The sequence below is a fragment of the Lemur catta genome, chromosome 6 (genome assembly GCF_020740605.2).
Source record: "Lemur catta isolate mLemCat1 chromosome 6, mLemCat1.pri, whole genome shotgun sequence".
NCBI lineage: Eukaryota > Metazoa > Chordata > Mammalia > Primates > Lemuridae > Lemur > Lemur catta.
In genome coordinates this window covers 80,935,886-80,963,009 of record NC_059133.1, presented here as the reverse complement: position 1 = coordinate 80,963,009, position 27,124 = coordinate 80,935,886, and the positions used below count along the sequence as shown (strand labels likewise).

Below are 27,124 nucleotides of genomic sequence, written 5' to 3'. Positions count from 1 at the left end.
ATGGGGGCATGCTGGGGGGTTGTGCTTGGATCAGAACTCATCTGTAGGCTGGTTAGAGGACTGGCAGTCACTGTGGCTTTCCTGGTCTTCTCTGGCATCTCTTGCCCATTGATCCAAATGCCCCTCATAATTTGAAGGAAGATGGAACTCTCTCTGGGGTCAAGGGTCACAAACTGTTTCAGAAATGTTTTCAATTCCTCCTGGAAGAAAATAGGTGCCTCATACCTTCCATGTATAATGTTGCTTTTAAGGTCTCCTCAGTTCTCGCCACCAAATGGCAGAGTCTTGGCTGTCACAGTGTAGAGCACAACCCCCAAACTCCACACATCTACCTTGGTTCCATATAGTCCTCATTCAGGAGCTTCTGGGCACAAAAATAGGGAGTTCCACAAAAGCTTATCAGCTCGATCCCTTCACTAAATGTCATGGCAAATTCAAGGTGAGCTCACTTGATACTGTCATTGTCTTCAAGTAGGATGTGGGGCTTCGGGTCCCTGTGGATAATCTGGTTCTCATGGCTCTACTGCATGGCCGCCAGGATCTGTCAGAATTTGGTCCTAGCCTCCTTCTCCCCACTTTGGCCATGTCACAGTACATGCTGGAAAAAGTCTGACCACTAGAACATTCTGTTATTAAATAGAGGATGTCTTCAGTCTCAATGACATCCACCAGCTTAAGGATGTTTGGATGATTCAGGTTCCTCATGGCTTTGACCTCCATATTGACACTTTCTAGGCCATAGAGGCTCTGATTGGACATGATTTTGATGGCTACCTGGGTCCCAGTAGGAAGGTGCTGGGCCAGCATCGCCTTGGTGAAGCTGCATCAGCAAATTTTCTTCAGGAGCTTATAATTGTCAAGCACCTCAGTGGACAAATTGGAGGCCATGCCCTGCTGCTTGGTCACCTCTAACTATGCTTACTCTACAGTAGTTATGCTAAGTAACTAATGAACACTAGCATCTACACTACCTAGGCTAGGAATACTAACAATACTAGCTATATGAACCAGGCTAACAATACCACTGATACTAACTATGCTCACAATACTAAGTACATTGTGCTTACACTAGTGACAGACAATACTAACTGTACTAACTACACAAACAATGCTAAGTATAAAGTCTGACTATGGTCAAACTCTACAAGTCACCAGAAGCTTTCTGGGTGATAAGGGGGGGGACTGGTTATGGAATTACTAAAACCTAGGCTAACCCTAGGTTTTAATAATTCTTAGGTTTTAGTAATTCCATAACAATTGTTCTTTCTGAGGTCAGAGCCAGAAATGGGCTAATCAGGGCTGGGGATAACCCAGAGTGGTTTGTCCCTTTTTTGGTCATAAGAACATTTTCCTATTTAAAGAAAACAAGTGTTTTTTGTTCACATGGTTATAGACACTGATATTAAAGTCTACAGCCATACCACACTGAATGTGCCCAATCTTGTCTGATCTCAGAATCTGAGTAGTGTTGGGTCTGGTTTGAACTTGGATGGGAGATTCATATTTAGTTTATTAGAAATTTAAACCTATACAATGCTTCAGGGACCTTTTCATTTAGTAGGACCTCATGGTGCAGGTGGAGAAAGATTTCTCATGCAGAAATTAAGATATAAGTGTAAAGAAACTTTATTTTATGCTTTAGAGGGACAGATAGCATGAGAGAGAGAGAAAGAGAGAAAGTGGCAGGAGAGAGCAGAGAGATGAAGTGGCATCCCAAAGAAAGAGAAGGGAGATGCCAGAAGCAAGGCCAAGTGGCTTTCTGCTTTTATGGGGACAAAGGGAAAAATAGTAATTGTTGTGGAGTAATTAGCAGGCAATGGAAAGACATCGAGTTGTCTGTCTTTCTTGTTTCTTCTGTTCCTGGAGTCTTGGTTATCTCTGAAATATAGTCAGACTTATCACAGGGGATGTGATTTTTCCCCCTGAGATATGGTTTAGGGCAGGAAATGAGGGCCTGGAGTTAACTCACCTGCCCTCTGGTCTGGGAGCTTTCTCAGGAACATCTTTAGGCTATAGAAACAAATTCTAAAGGCTGTGAGATGGTGAATATGGACAGAAAGATTTACATTTCTTTTCTTTTGGCTCTTTTCTGATGTTTGTGAAAACAGAGTCCCCGCAGGTTGCCTGCCAGCAGAGAGTTCATAGGATTGATCTTTAGCTGTCATTAGAAAACTAGGGGCTTGGATATTTTCCTGTTATTTCAGCAAGGCCTTCCTTACAGTTTGAAAATCTTTGATATCTTTAGGCTCCTAAAGACCTCAAAATGTCTATACTTGAAATATGCCATTTCTTTTTCTTTAAATTCTGATTGGTGTCAGAGTGATGCTAAAACATAGCTGACATCATGATACTGTCAAAATGTCTTCTGTGGTGTGTGATACAAAATAAGTCCCATTATTAACAGTATAGAGCTGCCAGGACGATAACTGTCATCATAATTACCCCACACAATCATCAGATTTGTCATCAAAAACCTCAGAAGCCAGGGAAAAGACAAGACGGCAGATGAGAAAACCTGCAGCCAGAGTGTCTCTGCAAGAAGGAAAGATTTTAGATGAATGTGAAAAAAACAAACAGGCAGAGAATCACAGATGGGATGACTGTCAGAAGTAAGAGTCCCTGAACCTACAGGAGACTCCATGGGAAGAGGTTGTGGAGCAGAACTGGAAGGAGAAAGGCATCAGTAGGTCCCCAGCTGCTGGAGACACCTGCCACCACCAGCACAGGGATGGCTGCCATCAGTGAGTGGTGAGACTCTTGTGGACATGGTACCAGGCTCCCAGCTCCCTTGAGCCATGACCTTCCCCAGAGACTTGAGCCGATTGGCAGGTGCCATATTGCTTCGTTTTCCCCTTTCTTTTCCTCTCCTACCTGTGGCTGCTGAGAGAGACAATTTAGCCACCACTTGGAGGCATCTGCAGAGAATGGGACCTTTCCTTTTAGGGCCCTAGAGTGGACCGAGGGGTACTCAGACTGTGAGCTCTCTACCCCCCAGCACTCCCAAGTGATGCTTGCCTGGTGACTCCAGCAGAGCGGAACAAATCCAAAGACAGAGAGACATTGATCCAGCTTGCGCACCCTGTGGGTGACTTGAGAACAGCATTCTTCTCCCTGGCAAGGTCACTGATTCATCTTCAGTGCCAAGGGGACAGGCCTGTAGGCCAGATCCCATACAACCAGGTCTGGATTGAATTGCCCAGGGGCACAGAAGGGATATTTGTGAACTAGTCTACTGAGGTGTGTGTGCCTTCAGGGGTAGATCAGAGTGGGTCCTAGCTGCAGCGTGCTCAAGAGGAAACCCTCCTCCCACAAAAGAGCCATGCTCCCTGCTCAAGCCAGGATCCTGGGCAGGGAACCTCCTGGCTCGCATCACAGTCAGGGGAGCACCACTGGCTTGAGGTCCTGCCTGCTGGCAGAGGCCCAGGAGAAACTGAGGAATAGGAGAGGCTGAAAAGGAGTAAGGCCTTCTCTAGACTACCAGTCTCAGGCAGCCCCACCCACACACACAGACTTTTTGGCTTAGTGGGACCATTTCAGCTCCTCTCTGGGAGCTTTACCCAGCAGCGGGGAACAGAACTTTGATGCCTGCTAACAGCACTTGTGGAGCTTGAGGGCAGGCTCGCCCAACCCAGCCTCAGTCCCCCATCTCCTTCTACTGAGGTGGAGAATAAGGACACACATGGAAATCCCTGGACTCCACCCACCACCTGAGGAACTGGCATGCCTCTCCAGAGGAACAACAGCTGGTTACAGGACCAAAAAACATTGCAGCTAGCTCCTCCCAGCAAGGGCCATCTACTGACAGGGAGGTCGATTTGCATTCCCTTTTACTGTTTTTACTGACTCATCACACAGGGTGTGGTTGAATCTCATCCACAGATACCACCTACTGGCTCAGAGACTAAACTGGGTGTGTCATTATCTAAACAAAAATCTAAAGGTAAGAAGCAACAGCAATTCCAGATGGGAAGGAATCAGCAAAAGAACACTGGAAATACGAAGAACCAAACTGAAAGCACACCCCCAGAGTGGAACACCAGCTCTCTAGCAATGGATATCAACCAAATTCAGAACCCTAAAATGACAGAAGAATTTTGAATAGGGATTGTAAGAAAACTCAATGATATGCAAGAGAAAATGAATACCCAACACAAAGAAACCACAAAAAAAAAAAAAAAAATCCAAGACTTGGAAGAAAAATTCACTAAAAAAAAAAAAGAAAGAAAGAAAAAGAAATTGAAATAAATTGAAATATTAAAGAAAACTCACACAGAACTTCTGGAAATGAAGAATATATTCAAGGAATTAAAAAATACAGTGGAAATCCTCAAGAACAGGGTGTAGATCAAACAGAAGAAAGAATCTCAGGGATTGAAGATAAAACCTTTCAACTAAATAAGTGAGTGGCAGACATAGAGGAGAGAAATAAGAGAAAAGAGCAAAGACTAAAAGAAATGTGGGATTATGTGAAGAGGCCTAACATGAGAATTATAGGCATCCCTGATGGTGAAGAAGAAAATACACAAGGCTTAGATAAACTATTTGAAAATATACTACAGGAAAATTTCCCAGGCCTTGCTAAAAATCTAGATATACAGCTACAAGAAGCTTAAAGGACTCCTGGGAGATTCATTACAGACAGGAAGATACCACATCACATAGTGATCAGACTGGCCAAAATAACCACAAAGAGGCCCTCCTGCAAGCTGTAAGGCAAAAGAAGCAGGTAACCTGCAAAAGAAAACCCATCAGACTAACTGCAGATTTCTCAACTCAGATCTTACAAGCCAGAAGAGACTGGAGCCCCATTCTCACTCTTATCAAACAGAATAATGCCCAGCCTGGAATCTTGTACCTGACAAAACTAAGTTTCTTATATGAAGGAGAAATAAAGACCTTCTCAGAAAAGCAAAGACTGAGGGGAGTCATCAAGACAAGAACTGCCCTCCAGGAAGTACTCAAAACAATGTAACACATATATCAGCACAATCAACACTCACTAATGTAAAATCATCCAAAAGCTAAAGGCCAAAGGCCAGATACCACAATGGCTCAAGAAGAAAACAAAGCAACAAAATTCAACTCAACAGGATGAACAGAAATCTGCCCCACTTATCAATTCTTTCAATAAATGTTCATGGCTTGAACTGCCCACTAAAGAGACAGGCTGGCCAAATGGATAAATATACACAAGGACAGGGCTTACCTAAAAATTATATAAGCCATATATGACAAACCCACAGTGAACATCATACTGAATGAGGAAAAACTGAAAGCATTCCCACTTAGAATTGGAACCAGACAAGGTTGCCCTCTATCACTGCTTCTATTCAACATAGTGCTGGAAGTACTAGCCAGAGCAATCAGACAAGAGAAGGAATCAAGAGTATCCAAATGGGGGAAGAAGAGATCAAACTATTGCTCTTTGTTGACAATATGATCTTATATCTAGAAAACCCCAAAGATTCTAGCATGAGACTACTGGAATTGATAAACAAATTCAGCCAATTCTCAGATTAAAAAAATCAATGTACAGAAATCAGTAGCATTCTTTTACACCAACAGTCAAACTGAGAACCAAATCAAAGACTCAATATCCTTCACAATAGCAACAAAGAAAATAAAATACCTAGGAATATATTTAACTAAGGAGGTGAAAGACCTCTACAAGGAGAACTACAAAATGCTGAGGAAAGAAATAGCAGAGGATATAAATAGGTGGAAAACCATACCATACTCATGGATTGGCAGAATCAACATTGTTAAAATATCTATACTACCCAAAGTGATCTACAGATTCAATGCAATTCTTATTGAAATACCAACATCATTGCTATCAGATCTAGAGCAAATAATTCCATGCTTTATAGGAAACCAGAGGATATCCCTGGTTTCTGTACCCCTGTACGGTCAAAGCAACCTTAAGCAAAAAGAACAAATTGGGAGGCATCAATATATCAGACTTCAAGCTATAGTACAAGGCCATAGTAACCAGAACAGCATGGTCCTGGCACAAGAAGGGAGACATAGACCAATGACACAGAACTAAGAACCCGGTTATAAAACCATCCTCATATAGTCATCTAATCTTTGACAAAGCAGACAAAAACATACACTGGGGAAAAGAATCCTTATTCAATAAATAGTGCTGGCAAAACTGAATAGCCACATGTAGAAGACTGAAAGAGGATCCCCACCTTTCACCTCTCACAAAAATCAACTCATAGTGGATAACAGACTTAAACCTAAGACATGAAACTATAAGAATTCTAGAAGAAAATATTGGAAAAACCTAGACATTGGCCTAGGCAAATAATTCCTGAAGAAGACCCCAAAGGCAATCACAGCAACAACAAAAATAAATAAATGGGTCCTGATCAAATTAAAAAGCTTCTGCACAGCCAAGGAAACTATCATGAGAGCTAACAGACAACCTACAGAATGGAAGAAAGTATTCATATATTATACATCCAATGAAGGGCTAATAACTAAAATCTATATAGAACTCAGGAAAATCAGGGAGGAAAAGATCAAACAACCCTATCAAAAAGTTGGCAAAGGACATGAACAGAAACCTTTCAAAGGAAGATGAATAAAGGCCAACAAACATATGAAAAAATTCCAAACATCTGTAACTATCAGGGAAATGCAAATCAAAACCACAATGAGTTATCACTTATCTCCAGTGAGAATGGCCTTTATCAAAAAGTCCCAAAACAATAAATGTTGGTGTAGATGCGGAGAGATAGGAACACTCATACACTGCTCTTGGGACTGCAAACTAGTGCAACCTCTGTGGAAAGTAATATGGAGATACTTCAAAAAGCTAGAATTAGAACTACCATTTGATCCAGTAATCCCATTTCTGGGCATCTATCCAAAGGAAAAAAGATATTCTATAAAAAAGACATCTGCACTGGAATGTTTATAGCTGCACAGTTCACAATTGCAAAGATGTGGAAACAACCCAAGTGCTTGTCAATATATGAGTGGATTAATAAAATATTGTATATGTATACCATTGGAGTTCTACTCAGCCACCAAAAACAATGAAGATTTAACACCTCTTGTATTATCCTGGATAGAGCTGGAACCCATTCTACTAAGTGAAGTATCCCAAGAATGGAAAAACAAGAACCATGTGTACTCACCATCAAATTGATATTAACTGTCAACACTTTCGTGCACATATAGTAGTAACATTCATCATGTGTCGGGCAGGTGTGGGGGAAGAGGGGATGGGTATATATACACCTAATGGGTGCAGTGCACACCATGTGAGGGATGGAGACCCTTGAAGCTCTGACTCAGGTGGGGCAAAGACAATATATGTAACCTAAACATTTGTACCCCGGTAATATGCTGAAATAAAAAAATTGAAAAAATAAAGAAAAAAAGCAAAAAGAAAAGAAAATAGTATTGGGTTTTTTGTTTTTTTTTTTTTTTGAGATTTCATTAAACCTATCAATACATTTTTGGAAAACTGACATCCTTATAATATCAAGTCTTTCCACCAATGAATATGATATAGGTATTAATTTATTTAAATAATGTTTTATATTTGGGGCATAGAAGTCTGGGACACCTACCTGTTGTGAGATTTGTTCCTTGCATTCCAATATTTTTTATATACTACACCAAGTAGTATACTTTACTAATATAATTTTCTAACTGCTACTCATTTGTGAAAAACTACATTTGATTTTGTATAATGTCCATGTATGCAGTTAACTTGTTAAAATTAACTTATTAATTTTGATAGTTTATATATAATAACTTTCCTTTTATCCACATGTACATGTCACTGATATTTTATTATTCATTTTCTTATCTCTATAAATTTTATTTTTTTCTTTTTTGCCATTTCCCTGGCTAGGCCATCCAGTATAATGTTGAATAGAAATGGTAATAGTGGACTTTATCTTCTCTCTTCTGACATCAATGGGAAAGCTTTTAATATTTTCCATTTAACTGTCATGTTTGCTGTCAGGTTTTGTTTTTTCTAAAATTATTATTGCGTCCTGACATATATCACATGAAATATGCTGTGATATTTTTTCTCATTCTAAGTAAATATTTGCTTTTTAACCTCATTTTGAACATATAATTTTGAATTTTTTATATAGGCCTTCCCTTCAAATTTGATAAGCTTAAAATTCCACAACACTTAGCTGTGCCCCTGCTGGTGGCAGGTGTTCAGCCTCGCGTGGCACAGGCAACCTTCAGCTCTCCCATCCTTCCTGTGTTATCTTTTATCCCTGTGCTTGTTGCCCCCTGCTTATAAGATGACTGCTGCTCCCTGAAGCCTAATATCCACAGTTCAGGAAGGAAGAAGAAAAAAGTCTTCTTGGAACACTTTGTTGTTTTATTTCAGAAAGAATTTCCTTCCCAATTAGCCAGCCTGTAGCTATATTGGCCTAAACTATAACTACTGTGACTATGGCCAGCAGCAAAGAAGACATTCTTATATTTGCTTCTTCTATTCCATCAAGAAGGATTGGATTTTGTTCTTTCTCATCAATCCAGAGTCATCTTTTCCCACCAAAACGTGTCTTGAAAGTTTGTGCAAAAATACTCTGATTACTGAGTGGCTCACCACATATCAATAATGTTTGAAATTACTTAGTACTTTTATTTGTTGTTCTGTAATTGTTCTCTATGTATATTTATTCATCCTTATAAAATGACATCAACTTGAATTCTGCGACCTGTAACCAACCTCCTCACATACACACACCAACAGGCACATCCTCTAGAACTGCGGTCCCCGACCCCCAGGCCATGGACCAATAGTGTGTCCTGCTAGGAACCGGGCCACACAGCAGGAGGTGAGCTTCAGGCAAGCGAGGGAAGCTTCATCTGTATTTACAGCTGCTCCCCATCACTTGCATCACGGCCTGAGCTCTGCCTCCTTTCAGATCAGTGGGGGCATTAGATTCTTACAGGAGCACGAACCCTATTGTAAACTGCACAGGTGAGAAATCTAGGTTGCATGCTCCTTATGAGATTCTATTGCCTGATGATCTAAAGTGGAGCTGAGGTAGTCATGCCAGCACTGGGGAGCAACTACAAATACAGATTATTCTCAGCAGAGAGGTTTGACTGCACAGAGACCATAATAAATCAACTGCTTGCAGAATCAGCAAAACCCTATCAGTGAGTGGCAAGTGACAAGCTGCATCTTGTGGCAGGCTTTATAGTGGCAAGTGAGCATCTTATTTCAATTGTACAGCTGCATATAGTGGCAGGCTTTAAGTCAGAATCTGACACTTATTTTAGTCTGCGCGTGGCCCACCCGTTATTTTATTTACCACTTCCATCCGCACCTCTTTCCCACACTGTGCACTTGTCTCAGTCACAGTTTTGGTAAGCCCACAAGCTAACCCTAGCAAAAATGAGTAAAAAACAAACATCACTGGAGAGCTTCTTTGAAAAGGAGGAAAGACCCAATCATGAGACAGCAGAAAACTCTAAGACTGCCAACAAAATGAAAGCTGCATTTAAAAGAAAATACCAGGAGTCCTACTTAAATTACAGGTTCATTGCAACAGGTGATCCACATTCTCCAAGCTGCTTTGTATAATAGGCAGTGACTGGCCATCCAATGGAGCCATGAAACCTTCAAAACCTTTTCGCCACATGGAGATCAAGCACCCTACATTAAAAGACAAGCCTTTGGAGTTTTCAAAAGAAAAAAAATGTGAACACAGAGAACAGAAGCATTTATTAAAGGCCACCACTTCATCAAATGTGTCTGCACTGATAGCATCATTCTTAGTGGCTAACTGCATTGCTAGAGCTAAGAAGCCCTTTACTATTGGTGAAGGATTGATCCTGTCTACTGCTAAGGACATGTGCTGTAAACTTTTAGGACAGGCTACAGTTTGATAGGTGGTGCGTGTTCCTCTTTTGGCTAGCACCACAACTGGATGAATTGGTGAAATAGCAGAGAATATTGAGGCACAACTATTATAGAGGATTAATGAGTCACCATGGTACACAGTCTAGATTGATCAGTCTACCGATGTTGACAAGGCAACTATGCTTGTTTTTGTGTGATATCATTCAGGAAGATGTGCATGTAGATATGTTATGTCCATTTTTGCTGCTGACTAACACCGCAGCTGCAGAACTAGTCAAGTTTTTGAATAAGTACGCATCAGGAAAAACTGAATTGGTCATTTTGTGTCAGTACATGCATGGATGGAGCAGCTGTCATGACTGGATGGATTTCTGGTTTCACTACTTAGGTCAAGGAGGTAGCTTCTGGATGTGAATCTACACACTGTGTCATCCATAGAGAAATGCTGGGTAGCTGAAAAATGTCACCTGAACTAAACAACATTTTGCAGGATGTGATTAAAATTATTAAAGTACATGCCCTTAATTCACGTCTGTTCGTGCAGCTCTGTGAGGAAATGGATGCAGAGCACACATGTCTTCTCTTATACACAGAAGTGAGACGGCTTCCTAAAGGAAGATCACTGGCCAGAGGTTTTGAGTTATGAGAGCCACTCCAGAGATTGCTTTAAGAAAAATAGTCACCACTGGCAGCACATTTCAGTGACACAGAATGGGTCCCAAAACTTGCTTACTTGTGTGACATATTCAACCTGCTCAACAAACTCAATCTGTCACTTCAGGGGAGAATGACAACTGTGTTCAAGTCAGCAGATAAAGTGGCTGCATTGAAAGCCAAACTGGAATTATGGGGGCAATGAGTGAACATTGGGATTTTGGACATGTTTCAAACTTTAGCAGAGATTTTGAAAGAGACTGAGCCAGGGCCTTCTTTCTCCCAGCTGGTGCATGATTACCTCTCTCAGTTTTCAAAAGAGTTTGAGCATTACTTTACAACCACAAAAGACCCCTGAACTGGGAAGGAGTGGACCCATGACCCATTTGTGAATAAGGCAGGTGAATCAACTTTGTCCGTGCTAGAAGAGGATCAACTGCTTGAGATCACAAATGACAGTGACCTTAAAAGTATGTTGGAGACAATTTTAAATCTCCATACATTCTGGATTAAAGTCAAGACAGAATATCCTGAGATTGCCACAAAAGCACTGAAAAGCCTGGTTCCGTTTCCAACATCCTATCTTTGTGAAGCAGGCTTTTCTGCCGTGACAGCAACCAAAACGAGATTATAGAGTAGACTGGACATAAGCAACACATTTCGGGTGTCACCATCTCCCATCCACCCCCAGATAGGACTGCCTAATTGCAGGAAAACAAGCTCAGGGCTCCCATTGATTCTGCATTATGGTGAGTTGTATAATTATTTCATTATATATTACAATGTAATAAAAATAGAAATAACATGCACAATAAATGTAATGTGCTTGAATCATATCAAAACCACCACCACCAGCACCACTACCACAACCCTCCCTACTCGTTATTCTGTGGAAAAATTGTCTTCCATGAAACTGGCCCCTGCTGCCAAAAAGTTTGGGGACTGCTGCTCTAGAACCAATAAATGAAATGAAAAATGAAATGAGAAAACGATCGTTGCATGAACATCTGTTGGAGATCCTCAACAACTCTTACAATTTGGGGACTCAGTTTTTTTTTTCCTTCTATAAAATTCACTATCTTATTTTTTAGTTATTATTGTTGTTTTCACTAATTAATAATTCTTTATAAAATATTATTTTTAATCATATTTTACCTCAATGGGCAAAAGAAAAGTCAAAGAGCACAAAAGGAACTAAAATGAAAGACAAATGTATTGCTCTTTGGTCTCCCACACAGCTAGTCCAATACCCCAGAGGCAGCCACTTTTACGTAGTTCTGTATCTGGTTCCTCTGGTAGTCAACTCCATAAGGCTAATATGTATATATCATTTAAGCTTAATTCATCAAGTTTAAAACACATTTTAACTCCATGCTATACAACATGAGGAATAGTTATTATTCTTCCTTTTATATTTCTTTTCCTAATTTTTGATTTTTGAAGTTAGTTTTTTAAGTTTCTGAAAATATTGGTTTTAGAATTATAAATATTAAGCCACTTTTTGTAATTACATTAACTTTAGACTCTGACAATACCAAATAAGAAAATTACTAACCCTCAAATTCTCACGACCTGTTCTCTTGTTCCTCTCCTTCACATCTGTCTGCTATGCCATCTTTTCTTTCTGAAATAAAATGACAAAGCTTTCTAAAAAGACTTTTTTCTTCTTCCTTCCTGACCTGTGGATATCAGGCCTTGGGGAGCAGCAGCCATCTTGCAGCCAGGAGGCAACAAGCACAGGGATGAAAGACAACATAGGAAGGGTTCTCATAGGATAGAGCAAGTGCTTAGAATAAGAACTGATCTCCCCAGGCCTCATGGACACCAAGAACGGAGGTCATGAGGGATCCCAACGCACTCCAACAACCACTTTCTCTGACCTGCTTTCCCCCACCAAGAAGTGTCAAGAGAGAACTCTCTGCTCAGTAAAATGCCATCTCCCCCATGAAGGGATAATAGAGAACCCAAGGCACTGGTTCCAAACTGGGCCTATGATTCTCTATTGAGGGAGTTCAGGTGGGTGAACTGTGCTCAGAGTAAGACTCAACTTTCTCTAATCACCTCAAATAGGGGACTAGAAGTGGCCCCAAATACTCAAGTAAGTTTCAGCTTCTTCGATTTGCCTCCATGATGAGGCATCACCAGGGAGCCCATTCACTACCTCTCCTGCTTTTGACATTTACTACCTTCTTTGAATCCATCAAAACGAATCTCATTATGGCCTTTGCTCCTGTTTATGTCAGTCACCTAAAAAACCCAGAATTCCAAGTTATCTCTCATTCCCCTTCTTCTAATTTCCATGTCTAATTCCCATACACCTCCTGTTCTCTACTTTTTCTCTCAGACTCCAATTCTTAAATGAGCATTCTCTTTACCACTGCACACTAAGCAAAATCTGCTTCGCTGGAACCTTAGGGTTAAGTCCTTGCTTCTCATTTTAGCTTCCAGACCATTCTCTCCTCTTCATTCCCTCCCCCCACCAAAAAAAAAAAAAGCAGCTGTAAATTTCACATCATCAGAACCTAACACTATACTGCACTGCTGCAGTCGTATCTACCCCTCTTTTCCAATGATGTTAGCTCCTTGCTCATGTTTCAATCTTGAATCTTAGTTATTTCTAATATACCCAGAGATGAAGTCTCAAACTTCACAAGCTTAAAACTTAACTCTTAATCCTTCCCCCAAAACCTGTTTTACCCAGTCTTTCTCATCTCAGTTGCTTTCTTTTTATATTACACACTCAATCATTTGGGAAATCATATTAGCTTGTAAAATAATCTGTACAAAATCCGTTGGTTAACTGGCTTGTTTGCTGTCTAGCTACCAACTCATACTCTCTGCACTGGCAACTCATTTCCTGCCTACATTCCAGGCTGCTTCTAAATACATTCTGGATTACAACTTCCCCCACTGGGTTCTATCCCTACAAACACTCTCATCCTCTTTATACTATGCAAAAATAACCATAGTATTCTGCCAACCTTCCTGCATTCTCTTCATCATTAGGGATTTAGGTTATTTTTGTACTTTGACTATCATTTCAATAACAGGGAGAATAAGGAGTAGACAAACAGAAATATGTCTTTTCATTCTACTCTCTTAAACCAGAAGCCCTATCTTATCAGTAAACCTTCCCGTACTCTAAAATCCTTCTGTTCTTTGATTTTATTCATGGTTACGAAGTAATAATATGAGTAGATTAGATTTAGTGTTTAATATGTACCTTGAACTTGATTCACCTCAGTTTCAAAACAGAAGCTTCTTTTTACAAGTTTTATTCTCTAAGATTATTTTTAGAAAATTAGTGTTTGTGTTCTAACTTTGGACACAATAGATGGCATAAACATTGGTCTATTCAGCAGTCTTCCTGACTCTGGGAATGGGTTTTTTTGGTTTTTGTTTTTGGTGTTTTTTTGTTTTTTTTTTTTTTACAAAATCTGACACTACAAACAGCCTTTAAGGACTAAACTTTTTCTAATATTGTCCTTTTATCTTTTGACTCAGATACTTGTTTTTAAGAAAGAGTTTAGTCACTACATTTGAATTGCTGAAAAAAAAATCCAACAATGTTTGCTACATGATTTTTAATAGCCTGGTTAAATTTGTCAGTACTCTGAACAAAATGACCAAATATGTTACATGAGTAATAAAGGAGAGAAAGAACAAAAGCAAGCGATGACATAGTAATGAGTAATCTATTATAAAAGAGTCATGTCTGCAGTGAATAGAAAGAGCTAAGGACAATTCCTAAATAGAATAAGATGTAGGCTTTTTTCACATGGACATGATAAATTTGAATAAAATATTGAAATGTTCACATAGACGGGATGAGAATTTCAGTCTCTGACTAATCCCAATAACAAAGTGCAAATGGAATTAAATAGATTTTCATAACAGAAAATTTTTAGAACTTTTTAGAGCAGGAGATAGGGGAAATATACCCTTACCTTTGTGAGCTAAAAGAGAAATTGCTGTTTTAACAATAAAGCTGGCTCTAAAATCTTGTTTAGTGGGTTGTTATAAATGTCCCTCCTAAGAAAATCCCAAGTGCTATTGATACCTTGGAAATACCAGCGGTGAATATTTTTATCTGGAGTGAAAAAAAATTTCTTGAGTTTCTTAAAGACAAGAAAAAGTTACCTGTAGTGACTCTATTGATTTTTAAAACAATCAGGTTGTACAGTGAGTTCTCCAGTTCTGAGAAGGATGGTAAAATAGGGCATTACAGTTTAGTTTTCAATTCATTATCATTGGAAACCTTGGAATTTTGATGTAAATCTTTGCCCTCATTTTCCTTCTCTGTGACTTTTGTCTGTACAAGCTCAGTTCCTGAAGAGGCGTTTTCACCAGGTAGTTGACGCTTCCTCAAAAGAATGAGGACTAAAAAGGCTGGAAGAAAGCTTAATCCTCTCAGTGCTGCTGGCAATCCAAGGTAAATGTGGCTATTTAAAAAAAAAAAAAAGTTAAAACATATTAAATCTTACATAAACAGTATGGTTAGTACAAACTAATTTTATATATCTTTATCATATTTTATTCCCATAAAGATAATAGCCACTAATTGTATTGCATGTCAATCTTATATCAGCAACTTTGCTGAACTCTCTTATTAATTCCAATGTTTGTTAAAATATTTGGCTTTTTTTATTTTCCATTGAGAAAATCTAAATTTATTTTTATCTTTTCCAGTCTTTTGTTATTGTTTTTATTATTTTTTGATTGAATAGGACCTCTACCTTAAATCTAATACTGACAATGATAGCAGTTTTATTCCAGTATTTAATAATAAGAATGCTTCCAAAGAATCACCATTAGTTATGGTATATACTCTTGTGGATTTCTTTTAGATAAACTTTATCAGGTTAAGGAAGTTCTCCTTTTCTATTCTGAGTTTGCCCAAAGTTTTAATCATAAATGTATATAGTATCACCAAATCACTTTTCTGTATGTAGTTGGAGGAAAATCCAAGATTTTCCCACCTTTATTGTGTTCATAGGGTGTATTACAGCAATAGATTTTTCTGATGTTGAACCATCCATGTATGCTAAAAATGAACCCTAATAATTTTTCTAGATTATTAGATTCAATTTATTAATTTTATGTAGGATTCTTGCATATATATTTATAAGATCAACCTATAATATTTTTTTCTTCTATGTCCAGTGTGAACATTAAGATTGTACTACCTTTGTAAAATGAGTTGGGAATTTTTCCCTTTTTCTATTTCTTGGCATAACTTGCATAATGTAGGAATCATCAATTCATTGTAAGTTTGACAAAACTTCCCTTAAAAACATCTGCACTTGGTGCCTTTGGGAAATGGGCTTTTTTGACAGATTCACATTTTTAAATAGTTATGAATATATTAAAGTTTTCTATATATTAATAGTAAAATTTGGTTATATATATTTGTCAAAAAAATTCTCTATTTAATGTTTCCAAAGGGTTATATCTGAAATCTGTACAGAAGTATTACAAGCATCTGTATTTATATTCCCTCTTTAATTCTTAATAGTGTCTATTTGTGCCTCCTCTATTTCTTTATTTGCATTTCCAAACAAATGTTATTATTATTGTGTTTTCATATTTTCAAAAGTATAGCTTTTCATTTATGGTCTCAACATATTGGATTTTTTTAAACTTTTTTAGTGGCATAGGTCCCAGTATTTGGGTTAACAAATATCTGTATACAGACATATCTATTAGATCACTCTTGCACAATTTGGTGGTTCAAATTTCTGCATCCTCCCTCATTTTTGTCTATATTTAACAGTCATTTGTGGAACAAATGTGTTGAGATCTCCCATGCTGATTGTAGATTTCTTTTTGTAATTTAAAAAATTTTTGTTTTATATATTTGGGATTGTGTTGATAGATTTACATAAGTTCATAATTGCTACGTATTCTTGGTAGAGTGTTTCTTTTATCATTAAGTAGTAGTTCTCTTTAACTCTCTTAATCTTTTCCCTTTAAATTATATTTTGCCTCACAGTCATTAATATAACTACAGATATTGATTTAGTATATGTTTGGTATGTCTTCTCTAATCTTTATCTTCAATCTTTCTTTTATTTTAATTTTTCTTAGTTTTGGTCTGTCTCTTATAAACAACACATAGTTAGAATTTTTGAAAAGTCCAATATGAAAACCACTGTCTTGTAAGAAGCAAGTTCTATCAGCTTACATTTATTGGGAAACCATTTAGGTTTATTTTTTCAACTTATTTTGTGTGTTTTAATTTTCTTATTTCATATGCCCACTGTATTTTTCATAATCATTTTCTGCCCTCTATTAGGATGAAATAAATGTAAGTGACCATTCTCATATTTTTGGCAAAATTTAAAGGTAATCAGTAGTTTTGTTCTCAAGAATTATTACAGTCAGATTTTACTTGACTTGTAAATTAACAGGTAGTCTGCCATGGTTTCAGGGATGCTGGCAGAAGATACCAGGCTCCTGGTTTAGAGACAAAGGACTTTTTGTCACAGCACAGCAGTCAGCATCAGCTTCATGTTCAGATTCATTTTCCCTACCTCCCTAGTCCCAAAGTGGTGACACAGAGGGAGACAGAGGTAAACGTTGTGCACACAGCAGGATTGGGTTACAACTAAGAAATCCTGAGTTTAGGAAATCCCAATCTTTTAAATGGGCTGCAAGAAAATCTGTCCAACATTTGCCCCAGAGGGAGACATTTTCTTACCATCCTGGACAGCAAACTAATTGCGTTGTGCTTTAGAGGGAGACACTATCTATATCTACCAAGGTTTCAACATCCTTAAAAAAAATAGTAGAGAGCAAAAGCTGCCACTGACTCTGCTAACAAGGTATGCAGAAATGTAGGCGACCACAGAGAATTGTCTACCAATAATATCTACCCCTCTTTCCTATAATATCTTAGCTTCTGGTAAATTATCTTATAAATACACCACTTCATGGGCCAGTTTCATTAATCTAACAGAGGATGGTACCGAATCTACTTAGTATCTCTCAAACAGCCTTTAATTAAGGCTGCTATCAACAGGAATCCAAAGAGCAGGATGAAGCCAACCTCCAACAGTGACCCTTGAGGTTCCTTAACTGTGATGCAAACCCACTGTATGTACAGCATGTGCCTAAGCCTGTCTCCATATCGCCCTTGTGGGACTTTGTGAGAAAAAGGAACAGGTGCAAAGTTGAATCTCATGCTGTCCGCTCTCCTCACTGTTCTTGACATATATCCTTTTGCTGGTCAAGATAAAGATCTTAGAATGCTTCAAACAATGCTAAATTATTTTTTTGTAGTAAATAGAAGAGTTTTCTTATTGCCCCATTAGGAGAAATTCATACAAATTGAAACAAAATTCAAATCTCCAGATGAAAAAGCACATGAAAACAGAAAGAGCAAAATGAAAGAGTTTTGTTCAAAATCATACCTATATTAACCAAAAATAAGGCATTAAGAAATATGAAGAATATCGTTTCAGCAAGATTCATTGAAGAACAAGTATCATTTTGGAGATAAGAGATGGGTGGTGAGAGGAAGTGAGGCTTCAGACTAGGGAGATGAGGGAATGACATAGGATGGAACAAGGAGGCTTTAGAGGACAACATAATTGGGATGGGAGACACACACAGCTATTACCTTCTATCATGTGTTGATTACTAACAATTTAGAAAACAACATTTTCAAAGGCTAGGTTAGGGAAGCAATTCATGCTAATATTTATCAAGCACTTTAGAAATAATGCAAAAACAAAATTCTAATATATAAATAAGAAATGGGAACATAACATCAATATCTATTCTGAAAATAAAGCCAAAAGTATTCACGTCACTTGACAGAGAAAATGTTCGATATGAATGGTGCCATTTTACTCATAGTCTGTGCTTAGAAAACAATGCTAAAAAAATTATTATCTTTACCTGAAGTTGGTGGAATCGTATATCCTGCATGCACCTGGCTTACCACATTTCAAATTTCCCCAATGTAAACATGTGGAGTCCACTAAAGCTCCAAAATAGATAGGTGCAGGAATGCCAGCTACAAGTAAGAGAGAAAGGAAAATCTGTTAACAATGTAAGAATTAAGATACATTGTTTTATTTGGAGATATTTCAATTTTCTCTCGTTGCACAACAAAGTTTAACAAAATATGAACCTAATGCTCTGAATTTGATTTTTAGAAATTATGTCACTTTTATGGTAAAGTTTCTAAATTATAAAGTATAAGTAATCTGAAGGATAAAATGGAATTACAGATCCTGAACTTTATATTTTTTCTGAAATGTTTCCGGCCAATTATGTGTACATTTCAACAAAGCATTTCCTGTTCATTTTTATTTCAATTCTTCTAATAGACAAAAAGTGGAAGTAAGGTCAGATAGGACCTGTTTAAATAAAAGAAGTTCTCCTCTTCATGTACTTCATTCTTGCAATAATTACAAAGTGACGTTTATAAACAGAAGAAATATAGACTGTTATTTTGAGAGAATTATTTCATTTACTTAGCATTTAATACTGGTCTGATAGAATATTGGGAAAAATAACTATTTTTACCAAATACTCTTGTGCAAAATGTATGTACTCCCACACCAAGAGACTTCTCTTCAGACTTGATACACCTAAAAAATAAATAAATTTATAAATAAAAGAAAAATAAAGATTTAAAAACTACCATAGTTTCTTAAAAGAACTGTTTGTATGCTAGTAACACACACTGAGCACTTAAAAAATTTCCTTATATGCTCAGCTCTTGGTTATTCAGGGCCTGATTATCCAGTCTATAGCCCATACCAGGACCTCATTTCTGGTGATTGGCATTTTACCCATCACTTTTTGCTCATTCATTTCTACCAGAAAGTTAACAAAGAAGAAGATATTTGAAATCATCCAAGTTCTATCCCAGTATCCTCCTACTGACAGCAGTAGTTCTTGATTCTCATGATTAAACCTTAAGCCTAAAAAGCAAGAACAATGCCACCCTAGCTGTATTCAGATTATTTGTATGAACAAAACATAGAAAAGCTAAGAATTTACATGAGTAAATGTAAGGAGGAAAGGAAGCAAGAGTAAAAATTTTCAAAATAAAGTGATGGAAAAAATCCTAAGCAAATCTAGTTTAAGTGATTTGGTTTAACTTCAATAGTTGCACAGAGTTGCTTCCATTCTCTTCAAAAATCCCCCCATCCTTTCACTGGCTCCTGAAATTCCTATAAGAGAAAATGAAGAGCATAATACGCCAGTGGCACTCTTTGGTGTCCCACTCACTCCAGCATCAGCACGGCCACTTTAAGAAAAATTCACCTTAAGAACTCCTCTGTGCTCTCTTCCCTTCCCCAATTAGCTCAAAGTTGAAAAAATAAAAGCAATTTTCTTCACAAAGGGAAAAGGATACAGCACATTTTCAGAAAACACTACGTTTTATTGGTAATTTCTTGATACAAGTATTTTACCAAATAGAATAATTCTACAACCTCATAAGGCAAGACAGAGTTGATCCAGACACTATCTTTCTGAGGGAGAGGTTATTTAGACAACATCAATAATTTCACTCAGAAGGAAATAAAAAAGCCAGGAGACCTAGCATGACCCTCTTGGTCACCTGATGTCCTTTTTTTTTTTTTTTAATTCTTAACTATTGTGAGTACATGATAGTTGTATTTATTTGTTAGCACAACAAAGTGACTATAATCAATCTGATTTCCTTTTAATCAGAAAATAGGGCATTTAAATTTTATTTAAAAAACATTTTTTTCTCCTCTGATTATCTTTAACATAGTACTTTATAATCTCACAGGAGTATGAGATATTAATAGCTCACAAATTATAAGCAGTTTAAATTGTTCTCCAGCATTATCATTACTTGGCATTGATAAGAACATTGATTTCCAGAACTCAGGAATAAGAAAGAAAAATTATAATGTAAGTTATAAAGAAAATGCTGAGCGAAATTCAATACTTATTTAAAAATAGCAAACAAACATAGATGTTGCATCCTTCCGCCATCCATGGTAGGATATCCACGGAGAATCCACAATAATAGAGAAAAGTTTATGTATATCTACCAAAATCCAGGTGTTAAACTCTACAATATGATCTTGGCAAGAGATAGGAGAGAAGAGTAGAGACATGAAGAAAAATGAGAGCATGATTAAGTATTTGTCTTATCAGGAAGTAGATATTAATACTGAAAAGTTTTTAAATTGATAAGCAAGACATAAATGTAGTTAAGAATCTCAATAATCAGGTTAACCACTTGGGAAAATATAGCTTTCAAAGCAGTAGAAGAAATTCCAATCTATAGAATGGAAAGTAAAAAAAAAAAAAAAAAAAAAAAGCCCTACCACAATAATTACAAAAAATTCAAATAGGTTAAGCACATCAATCTCAGGTTAGAAAATCAGATCTAGCAAGTCATCTATGAAGGAAAGTGGAAGATTAAAGATAAAGGGAAGGAAAAAGATATAATACACATGTTATGAACCACAAGAAAGTTAGAATTGCAACTCTAATAAGAAACAAAATGGAATTCCCTAAAAGAAAACACTAAAAGATAAAGAGTAACAGTAAGTGCTGGTAATAATAGAAGTATAATAATCAAAATAAATGATTTAAGTGTTAAACTCAAATAGTTGACTAAAGAACAACAAAGCAAGCCCAAAAGAAACAAAAAAAAAGATGTAATACAAAGCAGAAATTCATGACATAAAGATAAGATTAACAGGCCTCTGGCAACATTGATCAAGAAAAAAATAAGATGCAAATAAACAAAATACAGAAGACAAAAAGGGAAAATCCTTTAGATACATCAGAGAATATGAGAATGATAAAAGAATATTATGAACACTTATATACAACAGGTATAAGTAAAAATAAAAAATATGAATACACAATAACACTAAATGGAAATAATAAGAAAATACCACTGTCCAAACAAGCCCCAAAGTACAAATGCTTTCATACGTGAATTTACAAAACTTTCAACAAACAGATATTTCATGCAAATAGTTCTAGAAATTAAAAAATAGAAAATTTACCAATCTACATTGTGGGACTAAAATGAGTCCAAAACAGAAAAAGCATAGAAAATAATAGATCTATTTTACTTATCAACATAGATGCTAAAATTTTAAATAAAATAATATTTAAACAGATCATGCATTAAAATCTTGTTATTATGAGCTTTTTTCAGACATGAAAATACTTTAAAAAGCCTATTACTTTATTTCACTATGCTAAAAAGTCCTGACTTTAAAAATTATATATAATTGTTTTCACAGATGTAGAAAAATATATTTGATAAAGTGTAATACCAATGTTATTAAAAACTCAGAAACTAGATGACAACCATATACTAAATATCTGCAGTAAGCATCATACTTAACGGAGAAATTGTACATAGTTCCCATTAAGATTAGAAGAGAACAAGAATACGCACTATGACTACTATAATTTAACATAGTTGGAAGTACTGATGCTATAAGAAAATTTTAGAAGTCTAAGATGTGTAAGATTGTAAAGAAAAGAGATAAAACTATTTTTGCACATGGAAAATCTACATAGAAAACTTAAGAAAATCAACAATTTATTAGACTAAATAAGAAAGGATGCTGGATAAAAAGTAAATTTTAAAAAAGACAGCATTCCTCTAACAGCCAACTAGAAAAAATAAGAGAAAATGGTACCACACATGTACTCATGCACATATATATGCACATATGTATATATACATACAAAATGATGTAAGAATTTATATTTATATATAATTACATAACCATATTTTTATTTTGAATTTAATTTTACTTAGTTTAATTTTATATGTATAACTATAATTAATTTTGTTGTAATATAAATATAAAATTTATATATTTATATATGAAAAAAGATACACATATACATTTATACATATGCTTACCAAAAGATACCATTTACAATTATATTTACAATCACTAATATATTTGTAATAATACAAATATAAAGGTAAATATATTTATAATCAATTTCTAATCATGAATATTTACATATGAATGTGTATATGTAAATATGTGTGATTGTGAATGGTACCATTTTGTGTAAGGGGGTGTGTGTGTGTTATAATAAGAAATATTTTTGGTCTTTGTCCCTAACTCCTGGCACCAAACTCCTTGGCACTCTTAGACTTCCCTGGGAATTTCCTGAGTAATTGTAATGTCTTTTGCTATTCTTAAGGGGCCCCTTTTGATCAAGTCTGAGTTTATGCTAATGAATCACTTAGGGCGTGGCCCCTAGATAGCCTGAGGATGGGACAGACGACCTGGAAAGACCAAAGACCAAGTGAATAGACGGTGGAGAGGTGGAGATTAAGCTTTCTAAAAACTCTTGAAAAGGCAATCTGATGAGCTTCTGGGTTGGTAAACTTATCCATATGCCAGGAGGATGGCACACCCCAACTCTGCAGGGACAGAAATTTTTGTGCTCTTGGGACCCTTCCAAACCTCCGCTGGCTTCCCTTTCTATCCTTTATAATAACCTTCATAATAAAACAGTGAATATAAGTAAAGCGTTTCCTCCCTGAGTTCTGTGAAGCATTCTAGCAAATTATCAAACATGAAGAGGGGACTTAGGAATCCCCAGTTTACAGCTGGGAGGCCCAGACTTGTGAGTGGTATGGAGAATGAGGGCAGGCTTGTAGGACTGAGTCCTTTAACTTGTGGGATCTGATGCTAACTTCATGCAGATAGTGCTAGAATTGAATCAAACTGTTGAACACCCAGCTGGTGTTGGAGAATTGGTGAATGTGGGGAAAAAAACCACATCTGGTTAGCAGAAGGATTCTATGTGAGTACAGAAACAGTGTGTTTTTATCACAGTGTGTATATATCTGTATATGTGTGTGTATAATTTATACATAGCATTTAGGAAGCAACCTAATGACATGTCACCTTTATGGAGAAATTTCAAAAACTCTATTCAACGATATAAAGGAAAATTTAAATAAATGGAAAAATATTCCACATTCACCAATATTTGATATCAGAGATTCTCCAACTGATCTATGGAATCCACACAAACCCATCAAAATTCATATGGGAGCATAAAGATCTGTGGATAGCTACATCAATTTGGGAAAAAAAGAATAAAGGAAAAATGAAAGTGACAGGTGGGTGAGGAAGAGTTATCTTATGAGATATCAACATTCACAATGGTAAAGTAATAAAATCAGTGTGACACTGGTATGAGAACAGACAAATACATGTGAGGAACAGAATAAGAGTGAAAAGTAGACCTATATTATATAAAAACTTGAGACATGATAAAGGTGGAACCATAAATCAAGGAAGAAAGAACCTGTTATTGGGAAAACAAGTTTATCATATGGAGAAAAATAACACTGATATCTATCTCCCTACAATACCTACATATAGATTTGACATGGTATAAAGAATTATATGCAAAAGATAAAGCTGTAAAGCAGAAGGATAAAATCTAAGGGAATATTTTTCTAAATTAGGAATGCGGAAATACTTTTTACATTTGACCCTTCATCCTAAACACACAAACCCTAAGACCAGAAAATTGTTAGATTTCAGTATGACAAAATTTAGGATTTCATTTCATAAATGATATTGTGAAAAAGTTAAAAGAAAGATGACAGACTAGGAGAAGAATTGCATCATGTAAATAGTATTACATTAATATCCATAATTTACACAGTAATCATCAAAATCACCAAGAAAAAGATAGGAAACATAATGGGGAAATGGGCAAAAAAAGAATAAACATTTTGAAGCAGAGGCTTAAATAGCTAAAAAATAGTTTGAAGAGATGCTTAAGCTCACTATATCAGGAAATCACATATTAAAATATCATTGAGCCACAATCACCATTTACACCCATTGGAATAGTCAACATCAGAAAGCCAGATAATTCCAAGTGTTAGTGAGGATGTAAGGAGGTGAGAACTCTCATGCAGTGATGGTATGAAAAAAACTCTAAGTACTAGCAGGACTGATGATGGATTTACCTATGCATGTGCCTATGAACCAGAGCAAGACTTACAGCACGTCACCATCTGTGTGACTATAAAATCACATATGCACACACACAAATCTTAATATTTCACAAAGGAAAATGTGTATTTAAAGACATATTTATTATATTTAAGTGAGTGCCTCTGGTGAGTGGAAGTAGGGAATGAAATAAAGAAAAGAAAGTAAAATAAAACAAGAAAGAATCCCTGCCCCGGCCTTATAAACTGAGCCTTGTGATTAACTTAACTCTGCTCCCGAGTTCCAGTAGAAGAAAGAGAAAAGAAAAAAAAAATGCAAATGGTGTTCAGGATTGTTTGCAAGGCGTGAAGAGTGCTATAATTGGAAGAATACATGTTTAGTGTACCTAAGTTTGAAACTTAGCTCTGCAGCCTCCTAGTTTTAGAAAGCCCTTCATCATTTGTGTTTCACGATAGCCTTGTAAGGAGTTGAACATTTATTATTATGCTCATTTTTTATTAAAGAAAAATGGAGCTCAGAAAGATCAAGTGACCTTGGTGAAATGGGGGCTTTGAACAGCTTTGCACTCTGCTGTCCTGTAGGTTGAACCCTAGGAAATGGGCACTAACTATTCACCTATCAAAATGACCATTTCATATGGCTTACCCTAAGACATAAATGTGTCTCTTCTTGTGTTGCACAATGAGAGGTCCACTTATTTAGCTCTAAGAATTAAGGAAGGAAAAAAGGGAGGGATAGGAAGGGAAATGATGAACAGATGAACATTTATATCACTAACTTTAAACTTGTGTAAAATTCTACAATGCTTAATGCAAACCCCTTAAAAAATGGTATTATAAAGCAATGAGTTCTTAGATAATATGGGCTCCAAGTGGCTTCCTTAGAAAAAAATTATGCTAATACATGAACAGAAAGAAATCTAAATAATGAAAATAATTCTTGTACCTCAGGAGAACCATATATCCAGGTATGGCAGCTAAAGAATAAATGAAACTGCCGATTCCTGACAAAATTAGAAAGTACTGGAGCATCATGGAACAGTCATGTCCTTTGTCACACAGCCCAAGAACTGCAGATGAATTTCCTGACGTTTGAATGCAGCTACAATTTTGGAACACCTGTCAAAAAATAAAATAGCATTAATATTCATGCTATGGTTGCATTTCCGTTTTCTATGAATGAGCTTGCATTCAATAAAGAAACAACCAGTTGCAAAAAATAAATAAATAAAAAAGAAAGAAAACAAAATAATATAGTATTCTATTTTAGGAAGAAAAATCTTGAACTCAAATCTCAACTATTTTTGACATAGCCAGTTGGATCAAGATAGAGACTGCTTACTCCCTATATTCCCATATCCTTTATGGTATCTTTCAGGTTTATTGCATAAAATAAAACAGAGATGGATAGTTTCAGAAAAATGGTATTTTTGTGTAAATATATGGAGTAAATTTGCAATAACTAAGCTATCCTAATGGCATACTTTAAAAAAAAAAAACAAATACTATTTTTTCACAACACTAAGTATGACAGACAAAATCTGTTTCAGAGTTCTCAGTTGAAATATTAACAGATGCTTAGAAATAAGGCCTTGTTAAAAACATATAGTTTATTTTAAAAACAGAGTTCATTCAACCTTTTTAAAATTGTTTTATGTTTCCAGGTCTTAATAAGAATCAAAATTTATATTTTACTTTGATCACCATCCAACATTGTAACTATTGTGATATTTTAGAGGCAAGAAAATATTTCTAACTCCAACATCTTAAAAAAACTGTCAGCTGTTGGAAAAGAAAAAAAATGGTCAGTATGTAAAAAACATAGAAAACACATGTATACATATACACAGGAAAAAAAACACAGCAATTAGCTGAACAATTGAAATCAGAACTGCCAACTTTATCTCAATGATAAAAATGTTTTAGTCTGGAGTATTTTTAATCTGAATTATCTGAGTAATAATCTAAACCATTTGAAAATTACAGATCAGTGCTCAGGCACTATGAAGATTTTGTGTAAGATCTAGAAAATAAAAGGTAATCAAGAGAACATATAGGAAGTACATTATTTTTCCACACACACCAGCAAAATTTGATTTTCAGGAAAGACCAATTTTATTTGTATTATATGTAGGTCCATTTCATAGTTGGAAAGTGCCAACACAGTGAACAAAAGCTTTATCAAAAAGGCCAATAGAATGTATTACCATGTTTATTCCTGTTCCAACCGATGTCTCACAGCCAGCAAGACATGCTGACATATATGATAACCCATTGTCTCCACAAACAGGGTCCCATGTTTTAGCTGGACAATTGCAATTCATGTTGCAGGAAGCAAGGATGTTATTTCCCACATATAAATCTTTTGGAATTCTGAAATGATTTAAAATAATGCCATGTATATTAAAAAACTATTCAGCCTTTTTCCCCACCCTCTCTAGTTTTCATGTCCATTCCCAATTACATTTCCTCTCCTCCCCAAAATAGAAACACAAGTCTTCCCACCTTCAATGTGATCTGTGTACTGTAGCTCTGGTACAAAAGATATCTGCTTCAGTGACCACATAGACACATTGTTAATGATTTATTTCAGAATAACATATAGGCAATAAGCAAACATTAACTGAATGCCTAAAACGTGA

General features: G+C 36.2%; 1 protein-coding gene across 3 annotated transcripts in view; it reads right to left on the bottom strand.

Moving 5' to 3' along the window:
• Window positions 1-14,092: 14,092 nt before the first annotated feature.
• SLCO1A2 (solute carrier organic anion transporter family member 1A2) overlaps window positions 14,093-27,124 on the bottom strand; it is a 47,898-nt gene continuing 34,866 nt past the window's right edge. For 2 of the 3 annotated variants that reach the window (XM_045554230.1, XM_045554231.1), the window contains 5 exons: window positions 26,690-26,855; window positions 25,429-25,601; window positions 19,052-19,116; window positions 18,419-18,536; window positions 14,113-14,958 (listed from right to left, as the gene is read on the bottom strand). In XM_045554230.1, coding sequence (XP_045410186.1) covers window positions 14,739-14,958; window positions 18,419-18,536; window positions 19,052-19,116; window positions 25,429-25,601; window positions 26,690-26,855 — 742 coding nt within the window. In that variant the 3' untranslated portion in view covers window positions 14,113-14,738. Of the gene's footprint in view, window positions 14,959-18,418; window positions 18,537-19,051; window positions 19,117-25,428; window positions 25,602-26,689; window positions 26,856-27,124 lie in introns of all 3 variants that reach the window. The other variant, XM_045554229.1, reaches the window with a different exon arrangement.